This window comes from Girardinichthys multiradiatus, chromosome 2, assembly GCF_021462225.1.
Source record: "Girardinichthys multiradiatus isolate DD_20200921_A chromosome 2, DD_fGirMul_XY1, whole genome shotgun sequence".
In the NCBI taxonomy this organism is placed as follows: domain Eukaryota; kingdom Metazoa; phylum Chordata; class Actinopteri; order Cyprinodontiformes; family Goodeidae; genus Girardinichthys; species Girardinichthys multiradiatus.
This window is the reverse complement of record NC_061795.1, coordinates 25,789,686-25,799,475: the sequence shown is the minus strand read 5'-3', so window position 1 is coordinate 25,799,475 and position 9,790 is coordinate 25,789,686. Positions and strand designations below refer to the sequence as shown.

Sequence of the window (9,790 nt, the reverse complement as noted above, 5' to 3'; positions counted from 1 at the left end):
CTCCTTCATGTAAACGTCATATTTCCAAAAGAGTTGTGTGAGAAACCAAAATATTTTAAATTAAAAGGGAATAAAATAATGATGCACAATGTAGCTCACAAATTGGCAGAACTACAACGTTTTAAAAGCTGAAATACGGAGATAATTCACATCCCTCAGTTTCAGGTGAAAGCTGTGAAAAGTGACTCAAAATCACCAACAATGTTAAATTATTTATTTATAAATAGCAATGAAATGTTCAATAAATAATTTTTGATTAATGATCTAACCTTTATAAAGTTGTGAATACATTTCAATTGACTGACTTGTAATAGTGCTTTTATTCTGTCCACAGGTCATCTTTATTACTGTAGAATATATTTTTCAGTTAAAAACAGCAAAATAACTATTCTGCCTTGAAAATAATACACTCATCTTAAATAAGTTTTAGGATAAAAAATCTTGAAAATAAAACATGAATAATATGCCACATATAACATAATAACAGAAGCAGGTGTAAACAATTTATTTTTCTAAAGGCTTGTATCTCCCTAAACCAGTGGCACACATAACACAGTACTTCTATCAGTAAACAGGTTCCTTTGGTGTTCGAAAGTGAAAGGAAATACATTTTGATTGATTTATATTGCCATTAATCCCATTATGACACAAAGCACATTAAAACTCTCGTTGTTATGACTCCAGATGTGAGGTACAGCTATCGAGACAAATCAAACATACTATAAGACAGTAGAAGTCCACTTTGGTCTTGGCCCATCTCAGACAAGCCGTTATCTTCTGCCTCTGGGAACAACTAATCTGGACTAAAGCTAAATGAAGATGCTAAAAGAGTGATCTATGGCAGGTAACATATTAACTTTTCATAGCCTCTTACCAAAATGTCTCCTAAATAATAGACTAGATACTACAGATATTGAAATGACACTTTTCCTTGATCTCTGGACTTTATTATAATTGCAACCCCTAGTTTAATTTAGGCAAATCAGATACTATATACACTACCGGTCAAAAGTTTTAGAATGTCTTTCTCAATTAATGGTTTTCTTTATGTTTATGACTATTTCCATTGTACGTAGATTCTCAATGAATGCATCAAAACAGTGAATGACCACATACGAAATATTAACCTGAAAAAAAATAAATAAATAAAATAAATATATATATATATATATATATATATATATATATATATATATATATATATATATATATATATATATATATATATGTGTATATCATGTTCTCCCCGTGCATGCGTGGGTTCTCACCGGGTACTCCGGCTTCCTCCCACAGTCCAAAGACATGCCTGTTAGGTTAACTGGTAACTCTAAATTGCCCTTAGGTGTATGAATGAGTGTGTGCATGGTTGTTTGTGTGTTGCCCTGCGATGGACTGGCGACCTGTCCAGGGTGTACCCCACCTCTCACCCATAGACTGCTGGAGATAGGCACCAGCTCCCCCGCGACCCACTATGGAATAAGCGGTAGAAAATGACTGACTGACTATATATATATTAATGTTTCATTAAATGTGCAACTTCACACCTTATGTTTTTCGGAAAAAAAATTTATTTCTCACCACAGTAATTATTTTTTTATCTGACTGGTGTTTTACATTGTATTATATACACACTTGTGTGTGTTTTTGGCCATTTGAAAATGTTTTTAAAAATTGGAAAATTGTACATGAACACAATCCATAATAAAATCCGTAATAAAAAATGGATCAAGATTTGACAAAGGCTTTGGGTTGGTCATTTTTATATATGATGCTTTCTGGTAGAGTTACTTAATGGCTGTTGAAGGCCATATAGGCTCCAATAACCTAAAAGCTGGTGTGTAAAAACCTGATGTTGGGTTGTACTGACTCATCCACTTCTGTTCTACAGCCATAACCCAAACACAACCTTCATGAAGCAATCTTTGGCTTTAAAAGCTGTTTTATGTCTGAATGTGCTCCTTGTGATATGAATGTAAATTTTAAAAGGCTTATATTGAACTAGATTTGGTGGTAAAAAACTGTCAAGGTAAGTGCCAAATTTGAGAAGAAAGTCCTAATTAATACAACGATGCAGAACATCACACCAAAAATATTCCCAACCCAACTTACCTTTGTTCTGGCCATAATGTCATGGCTAATTGATATGTTACAGAGCTTTGTTGCTTTGTACTTTTATAGTCACAAGAAAAGATTTACAATAAAACACTAATGGTGAAGGAACTGATATAGTTGTAAACGCAAACATAAAAAGAAGGTTTCATTAAGGATGAAAACATTACCTTGTTTGTGCAGTGCTGCAATACAAATGCAAAAGTGTATAAAGCACCAAAAAAAGTCCTGAATGGATGTTGGTAAATAACACTGAGAATATTATGATAAAGACATTTGTTGGATGTTTACAGCAGCTAGGCTCAATAATGGGAAGGTAAACCAGGTCTCATTTAGACATTTTCTAGAAGATACAATACATTCTGCAAAATCAAAGTACATTTTGATATCTAAACACCAGCCAACAAACGAAAAAACATTTAAAAGTATTTAAGAAAATGTTGTCCATATCTATAGGGTTGCTTTTGTTTGTATGTTTCACAATTGCTACGCGTGAAGGGGTGGATTTTATTTAAGACAAAAATACTGGACATCTTAAAAAGTGAGATTTTCAAAAAAAATCTAATATTTTGTTTTACTAAATAAAGCTGATTTCTGATTCATTTACATGTCATGTTAAATGTAAAACTATTTTCATTTGATTACATGGTAAATATCTAGATTCATAAGATGAAAATATTGGTTAAATCAATGAAAAAAAAAGTACAAGTAATAAAATCCCTTTGCATGGTACGCTAGTAAAATACCAACATTAAACAGAACTCTAATTAAAAATACGGGGTCTTGTCTCTTTATCTTTTTAATGGAGCCTTTAATGTAGTCCTTAGTGACAAAAATGATGAATTTGGCTTTAGGACCCAAAAAATTTGTTCTTAATGACAACCAGGTAAAAAAAAAAAAATTATGTTTTGTAGAAGAGGAGATTTTCTATGTCATTTCAATATCACCCTCCTGAAGAGGTGAGTCGATTTTGGCATCCTTGGTCTTCGCTCTGGCCTTCTTTTGTTTTTTTTTCCTAGAGGAGTGCAATAAATGGTGAAATATTTGAAAAACATGGACTTTTCAATTTTTTCAAATCACAAACATTCAAGGATTTTTTTTTTTTTTATAATAGAAGTGCAGAATTGTGAACAGGAAGGAAAATTATATTTTATTTAGTTATACAAATAAAAAGTTTAAAAGCGTAACATGCATATATATCCAGCCCTTTTTAGAAAGTCCTCCCAAACAAATACTTTCTGCCAAGACTGAAATTTTTACCTATTCTATGCAAAATAGCTCAAGTCCATTCAAATTAAACAGAAATTCTTCATGCACAATAATTTTCAATTACTGCCACATATTCTCAGATTTATGTGTAGGTCATCCTGACATATCAGTATGCTGTGGCTGTACTGTATGTTAAGGCTGTTGCCCTGCTGCACAATGGACCTCTATAGTTTAGTGGGGGATGCTGGGTCAGGGTTATGTTCAATGTTGGTTTCCCACCAAACATACTGTTCTTCCAACACCTTCTTCCCCATGTTTGCTGTGTCTCCATTATGCCTTGTGACAGTATGTAGAGGGGACATCTTGTGACTTTTAACAATTCAAAAAGCTTGCCAGTCTTTCATTAACGCCAGATTAGTGGAGTGCACAAGTAAATGCTGTTCTGTCAACCTATTCTCCACCTGAGCTGTGGATCTCTGCAACTCCTCCAGAGTTACCATCAGCCTATTGCCTGGTACTTTGATTAAAGTCTCTTTGTCAGACATGTCAGTTTAGGTTGACACCTATGTTTTGGTTGTTTCTTATTATTTCTATTTTCAGATGATGATTGAACATAGCCTAATGAGATGTTCAAAGCTTTGGATATTGTTTTATAACAATAAAACAATCCTGCATTAAACTAAACATTTGCCTTTAAATTAATCGTTATGCAATACTTTGTGTTGCTCTATCAGTCACAATAAAACGCACTGAAGTTTGTTGCTGGGTTGTGATAGAATGTGATAGAGGCACTGTAAAAGACAAACAAGTGCAGACTTACTTTGACTTAACTACGAGGACAATCACAGTTATTAAGATGGCAGAAACGACAAGGGCAAGCAGAACTCCACAGATGATGGCTGTTGAAGAAGATAGCTGTTAAACTGATGTTCAAATTGAGTTAAATATCAAGAATCTTTGAGTTTCCAATCAAAAGGAACTGTAATAAATGCAAACTGGCATTTATTCAGTGATTGTGAAGACTTTTCTCATTGTCTCCACTTACCAATAGGAGTGTCTGGCTCATCCTCCTCAGTTGCATCCAAGTCACCTAAGAACCATAACGATCAACTTTAGTATATTTTTTTTAATTAAAGTGAAAAACACAGATAAACTACTTTGTACACTTTCGATAAATATATGCTTACCACGGATGCCAGCACAGGTGGCGTTGCAACTGTTGTAGTCAAAGAATCGGTTTCCATTCCCAAAGCAGCCAGTCCAAATGAATCTTTTGCATTTTTCATTAGTGGAGTCGTAGTAGTATCTCAAGTAGCGACCACTACATCCTCCAACCAGATGTTTAAAGTGACAAGCTTCTTTTACTGTTAAGAGAAAATAATGTAAAAGTTATTTTCAAGATTTAATAGTCATGGCAATAGTTGTTTAATCAAATGTATTCATATTATTGATCCAAAATCACAAATGTTGCTGAATATATCATTATTGACTTGAGATTTTCACCACTTGGTGGCGCATATATGTTACAAAATGTAGATATGTGGTTTCCTTGCATAAAAAAAAAATCCTAAAACATTTCATGCCTGTTGCAGAGAAGAAAATATATAGTTCTGTTGTCCTGTGTGAAATACTGTTGAGAGGTCTTATTTTTGTCTTCTCTATTCAGATAGGTTTAGTTTTTTAATGGTTCTTTATGCCATAAAACTCTTATCAGGCTTTTCTTACTCCAAAGTCCACCAACAGCATAAAGGATGTTCTTAGTCTGCTTATAGATAATCTCAAATACATTTGCCATGATTCATATTTACAGTTGAGATGTGGAGCAAAAAATCAAGTAATTTTTATTTTGCTCTGAAATGTATGGAGAAGTTTTCTCACCATCCATTGGGTAGATTTTCTCAGCACTGGACGAACAGTTTCTCAGACACTCTCTTTCATTTTGAAAACGGTTGGCATTTCCTCCCTCGCCTTGGTAAAAGAAAGGCAAGCACTGGTCGGTTGTATAGTTGTAAAACACGGAAAACGAGAAGGTTGTGCCTTGACCTGCATCGCTGGGCAGTCTGCAGAAATCTGTTGGATGATAAAACAAGAGATCTTTAGGTTCATTTTATTTACAAAGCAGTCATGTTCTAATTTTTTCCAGAATAATGCATGTTTAAGCAGAACCTTTTAGTAGTTCTATAACTAATGTTTAACTAACATGATCACCAGAGACCCACTCCCTGTTTTATAACAGCAATAAAAACTGTTGTGTATTTTTCAGCCATCTTGCTCTTTATGGGATTCACAGAAAGGAAGTGTGTTTCAAGCAGTTCTTCTTATTTAAGAACACCTAATTTTGGTGGGGTACTTACCAAATTAACTAACATACTTCAAAAAATGAAAATCACAGTTTTAAATCTGGATATTGAGGAGAATTTGGATTCCAATATTTGTTTGATTAAAATTGCAGGATAGTTTTAGTTCAGCTTAGACGTAGTTTCAGACAGAAGGAGCTTGGTATGTAAAGCTTTTCAGCTACAGAGGTAGGAAATGTCTGGTCATAAAATACTATAATTTGAACTTTACGTCATTACATGAATATGACACAAAGGTACAATGACATTGTAGGAAGAGCTGTTTAAAGAGCGACGTTAAGTTTTAACCTGCATAATCAACAGATTTGATCCTGAACTGACTTGTTTTGTCCTGTTACTCCATGTCTACAGTTTCAGTCGCCTCATGTGTCAGAAAAAAATAACACCCAAGTCGCACCAAAATGCCTGAAGGGGAAGTTTTACCTCCGCGATTACGGTTTTGTTGAAGTTAGCTCATTCAGATCTAGTGAACAACATAAATCAGATTGAATTTAGAAACCAATTCAATTTTGCTCAAGAGATGAGTCCACATGTTGATAACCTGGCCTACATGATGGAAAGCAAGATTCAAACCTACAATCTCATTCCTAATTATATTGTATTAATTTTCATTTTAAGAAAAAGAAAACAAACAAATACAGTCATACCTTGTTTTTGTGAGTTGCTGATGTGAAGTGCGGACATAAAAATTCCTAAAAGCATAAGTTTCTTCATATTGCAGCTCGTCTTTGTTCCGTCTATCCTAGACTGACTGAGGGCTGTAAACTACGATGGGAGTGGGTGCTTATTATTGACCTTTGGACCCATATTTACCTAATGATGGCCCTGTCAATTGAAACTGAAATTAATGGTAGTGCTAGACAGTTTCTCTCTGTTACAGTTTTAATGTCATGAAAAAGTTTGTAGGTTGCAATATTTGGGTGTAAATTGACATACTAATATATTGCAATTAATGTGAAATTAAACTTTAGTCTGTCCGTTTAAATATTTATATTTTCACATTCCTCAACCCATCCTGAATTTTGGTGCTCTTTTAAATTTACCAACTCTTACGGTACTGACAGTAATGTATCCTTAATTACTGCTGAACGAATCAGGAACTCATTGTCGCTATTTTCTAATGGCTAACTATTCAAAAAAGAAATGGGAAAACTGAGTGGTTCTTTTAATTATACCTCATCAGTGTCGTGCAGAGAGCTTTAAATGGGAAGGTGCTTAAAGTTTAAAAGGGGTTGTATAAATAAAAAGAATAATATAATACACTAATATATTTTTATTGTGAATAATTGAATTTAGTTCACATTTAAACACATCCAAACATATTACCATAGTGTAAACTGTGTCACTGCACTAGCGTTTAGAGTGTGTTTGTCTGTGTTCTGTGCTTTATTCTCATCAATTTGTAATGTGTTGTTTTCTTTTAGTTTTTTGTTTTTTTTTCTCACCACATCCTCTGTCACTGTTCCCTGCTCTGATCTGATGTCTCGTCCTCTTCTCTGCTTTTATCTCCATCATCTCATCTAACGTGTCACTACCCATCTTCACCAGCTGTAACAGGGCTATCTCCAACTTTAAATGCTCATATATTTGTCACGATACTGAGGTGTTAGGTTATGGTTTTGATTTTTGTTAATGTTTTTCAGTACTTTCCTTTTTATGCTCTAACAGGTCATGTCATATTCTGTTATGTTTGCTGTTTGTGTTTTGCCATATCAGTTCACTTCTCTCTAATCATATTTAGGTGTTTTCATGTTAGTGATTGTCTCTGCATTTGGCATTCTAGTTTATTCTTGTGTTCTTTGTACTTTTTTCTGTTAGTATTCTCTGTTAGATTATTTCCACCATCTCTGTTCAGCTCCATTCATGTTTATTCCTTCCGACCCTGATCCATGTGATCAACTAGATTTGACTCACCTGCACCACCTGGTTCCAGTGCAATGCCTGCACATGTTTCTCCTCCTATTTCAGCTCCTATCTTCTTTTTGTTTAGTGCTGGCCTCTGCTGTTTGCTTGCCTGTTTCCACACCACTTTCTATGCCTGCCTTTTTTTGACGATGTTCCATTTTCAGATGCGCTTACATGATGCTTGTCTAACTCACCATGCCGCTCCTGAGAGCTTGTCTGCACCTTGATCCTGATCCAAAACTACACGTCTTGACAATATTATTTTTATTTATCAACTACAGGATCCTAACAATAAGGTAGACAACCCTTCAATATTAAAAGTAAATTGATAAAAATGATTTTACAGTGGTTTTGACTTACAACTGCAAAAGCATCTGCTTTACTCAGTCTTATCCTCAGTTGTGCTCTTACTGTTTGCAGCCATGTTGAGAACCTCAGTTATTTTTTTATTACACCTTTTCTCTTTTGAGGGCATCTTTGCACCACAGAATGAAATATTCCTAGCTTTTAATCATTTTATGAGAGGCAATCCATGAATTAATATTTAATGGTTGTTACAGATACCTGGTAATCCAGGGATGGCACTCTTTCTTGCTGTTTCCTAACAGTGAGCTCTGGATACTTTGGATATTTCTTTTACCTCCTATATCATCTTTCTCACTATTCGTTGCTCCTTGTATAGCCTTCTTCAAAGCATTTCATTTGTGCTCTGACTTAGATATGGCCCATTTAAACTTGTAGCTTCTTCTAGCCCTATCTGACTGATGAAGATCAACACTTATCTACCATAATTTTACTTTTCCTGTCGTTTGCATTTTGCAGCTCTGCGTCACTGTCAATTATCCCACAAACAGGAAGTCATTGATTACTAATTCAAAGATCCTCAATTTTCTGACCAGATTAAAGGAAAAAAAAAAAGAAAAAGAAAAAAAAAGATATATATATATATATATATTACACAGGAAACAATGTTAAACTGTAAGATAAAAAATATTTGATATGTTCCTGTTAATAAAAATAATTGGATTTTTCAGGCCTTTGCTGCATAATCTCAAATCAGGATGTGTGTAACTGCTGGTTAGCTCCTTATGAGCTTTCTTTTACTGCAACACTGATCCTATTTTGAACAGGATTTAAATTTTGGTCAGTCTGAGGACTTCAGTTTGTCTTTTGACAATCCAAACTTTCTTATTTCAACCTCCTCAACTGTTCTCTCACTCTATACAGTACATGAGTAACTTCATTACATGGACAAAGTTAAAGGCTACTTGCCACTTTAGTTGCAGGCATCTTAAGCTCCATCTCAAGGTGATGTAGACATAACTACAGCCAGAGCAAAAATGAAAAGGCTGTTCAAGGAGCAGTGAATAGTGATGATATGGAAGGAAAATAAAATATCCGGAGCTCACTGTGAGAAAACAGCAAAAATGACAAACATAAACATGTAGACTTTGCTGAATGCTTCTGGGAGTTTGACTCATGCAAAAAGGAGAGTGGAAATATGCTCCTCTCTGTATGTTTTAACTTAGTTAAGTGATATGGAATAAGAGTATAAGAACTGTCCTATCGGGAAAGAGGTTGCTAAAGTAAGAGTGTTTCCACATTTGGTGGAAACACTGGAAACATGGTTGGCATTTATGGATTCAATTATTGTTTGTAACAGTTTTTCTACATCTTAACCAGGGATGCCAGTAAGTGTTGAGGGTGCTATATTTTTGGGTACATATTAACCATGACTGAATTTAGCCCAGATCCTGTGGCTGGAAAATAAGACAATAACCAAAATTATTACCCCTCCACCATGACCATCACAGTGGGTATGGTGCTGTTTTTAATCTGTAGCAATTGGAGAGTCAGTTGATAGGCGGTGAATAGATTGTTTGTTCAGTTTAAAGCATTTCTGATACCCAAATACATTTTTAAACAGTGTTTGAGAAAAAATAATTCCTCTTAATTCAACTGTTTTAGAAATACTTTTCTGATACTATAGATTATCATGAAATAACATTTTCATCTTTGTTAAAAAAATTATTTTGTTGTTCCCCCTGGTTCACAGAAGGAGAAATGTTATTGTAGTTGTATTTAAAATCGTAGGAATAGCTAAATGAATGGAAGGTTATGTATTCAATGTGAAAAAAGACAAAAGGGTTTCCATCTTTAATTACAATTAGAACAAAACAATTAACTGTTAAAATTGTATTTGGTACATT

General features: G+C 34.3%; 1 protein-coding gene across 1 annotated transcript; it reads right to left on the bottom strand.

Annotated features, from left to right (window-relative positions):
• Nucleotides 1-1,548: 1,548 nt before the first annotated feature.
• On the bottom strand, nucleotides 1,549-6,435 carry si:dkeyp-73b11.8 (BPTI/Kunitz domain-containing protein). Its single transcript, XM_047347988.1, has 6 exons — nucleotides 6,323-6,435; nucleotides 5,197-5,388; nucleotides 4,506-4,682; nucleotides 4,364-4,408; nucleotides 4,139-4,217; nucleotides 1,549-3,124 (listed from the first exon to the last, which is right to left on the bottom strand). Exons 1-6 carry the CDS (start codon nucleotides 6,387-6,389, stop codon nucleotides 3,037-3,039), a joined length of 648 nt encoding a protein of 215 aa, XP_047203944.1. The 5' UTR covers nucleotides 6,390-6,435; the 3' UTR covers nucleotides 1,549-3,036.
• Nucleotides 6,436-9,790: the final 3,355 nt, after the last annotated feature.